Raw genomic sequence first — 1,129 nt, 5'->3', positions numbered from 1 at the left:
GCAACCAACTAAATTTAGTTTTATCTCACCCTCATCATTTTGCAAGGGATTCTGGACTAACAAAAAATAAATTTGAATATTTATATTGGTAGAGCCACTATATACTATGTTTATTTACATCTTAAAATTACCTTACTTGTCTAATGATGGACGCCTACCTCACTTGACTTTTGGATTCTCTAAACTTGAACCTTAAAACATATAATCTAAAATAATAGATGGTGTCAGCACTATCTATAGGTTCAAAACCAACAATACAGTGCATGGTTGGTTACTTGAGTCAGTAGATTTGGTTCTTTCAGACATTTAGTTTTTAATCGATCTTTACCTGTTGAAGCTTTTATATCCTGGTAGGTTTGCTTGGGGCTCCAGCTCAGGCATGCGGTGGATGAGCGTGTCAGCCAGAGCTGGGACACTGATGATGGCCTGCTCCCAGGGTGAGTGGTATGACTTTGGCACAGCTGTACTGTTGAACCGTTCAGGAGGGATGTCTTTCAGAGGACCTCCATATCCTGAGCAAATTGTACAACACAGACATCAAATTAGGTCCTTTTCATTTTGGTCAGATTAAAAAATGTTTAGCATTTCTTGCAAATACATATAACATTTCTTGTCCAAGTTATTTTTTTTAAACTGGGTAAATACTGATAATGTGCTTTCCTTTTTTTCTATTTTTTTCCTACGTATTTTTGCATATATTGTACTATTCTTGTTTAGATTCAAAATATAAAAGGTTCAGCTCATTCAAGACTGCTGTCTTGTTGTAGAAGACTTTTTGTATTTTGGAAACTTTTTAACTTTATTTACAAATATTTTCCATTGGAAAAGCTTCAATTCTTTCAAAACATTGCTTGATTTTTGTCTTCTTGTGCTACTTTTGCTACTTTAAAGCTTTAGTTATTCTTCTGTCACTTTTAGCTAGCCATTTAATAATATTAGCATATAGCTACCATTCTGCTTTTTGCTTTTAGCTAGCGTTTTACTACTTTTAATTAGCTTTTTCTTCTTTCAGCTAGCCTTATATACTTTTGGCTTTTAGCTAACCTTTATTACGTATAACCAGCCTTTTGCTATTTTCAGCTTTTAGCTAACCTTTTGCCATGTTTACCTGGCATAAGTTTCATGTTGA

At 34.0% G+C, this 1,129-nt stretch overlaps 1 protein-coding gene across 1 annotated transcript in view; it reads right to left on the bottom strand.

Moving 5' to 3' along the window:
* Window positions 1-1,129, bottom strand: part of LOC119409111 (myozenin-2) — a 31,101-nt gene that overhangs the window by 643 nt on the left and 29,329 nt on the right. The window contains exon 5 of the mRNA XM_037675981.1: window positions 329-512. Within this exon, the coding sequence (XP_037531909.1) occupies window positions 329-512 (184 nt within the window). The remainder of the gene's footprint in view (window positions 1-328; window positions 513-1,129) is intronic.

Source organism: Nematolebias whitei, chromosome 1 (assembly GCF_014905685.2).
Source record: "Nematolebias whitei isolate Nwh7 chromosome 1, NemWhi1, whole genome shotgun sequence".
Taxonomy (NCBI): domain Eukaryota; kingdom Metazoa; phylum Chordata; class Actinopteri; order Cyprinodontiformes; family Rivulidae; genus Nematolebias; species Nematolebias whitei.
This window is presented reverse-complemented; position numbering and strand designations above follow the sequence as displayed.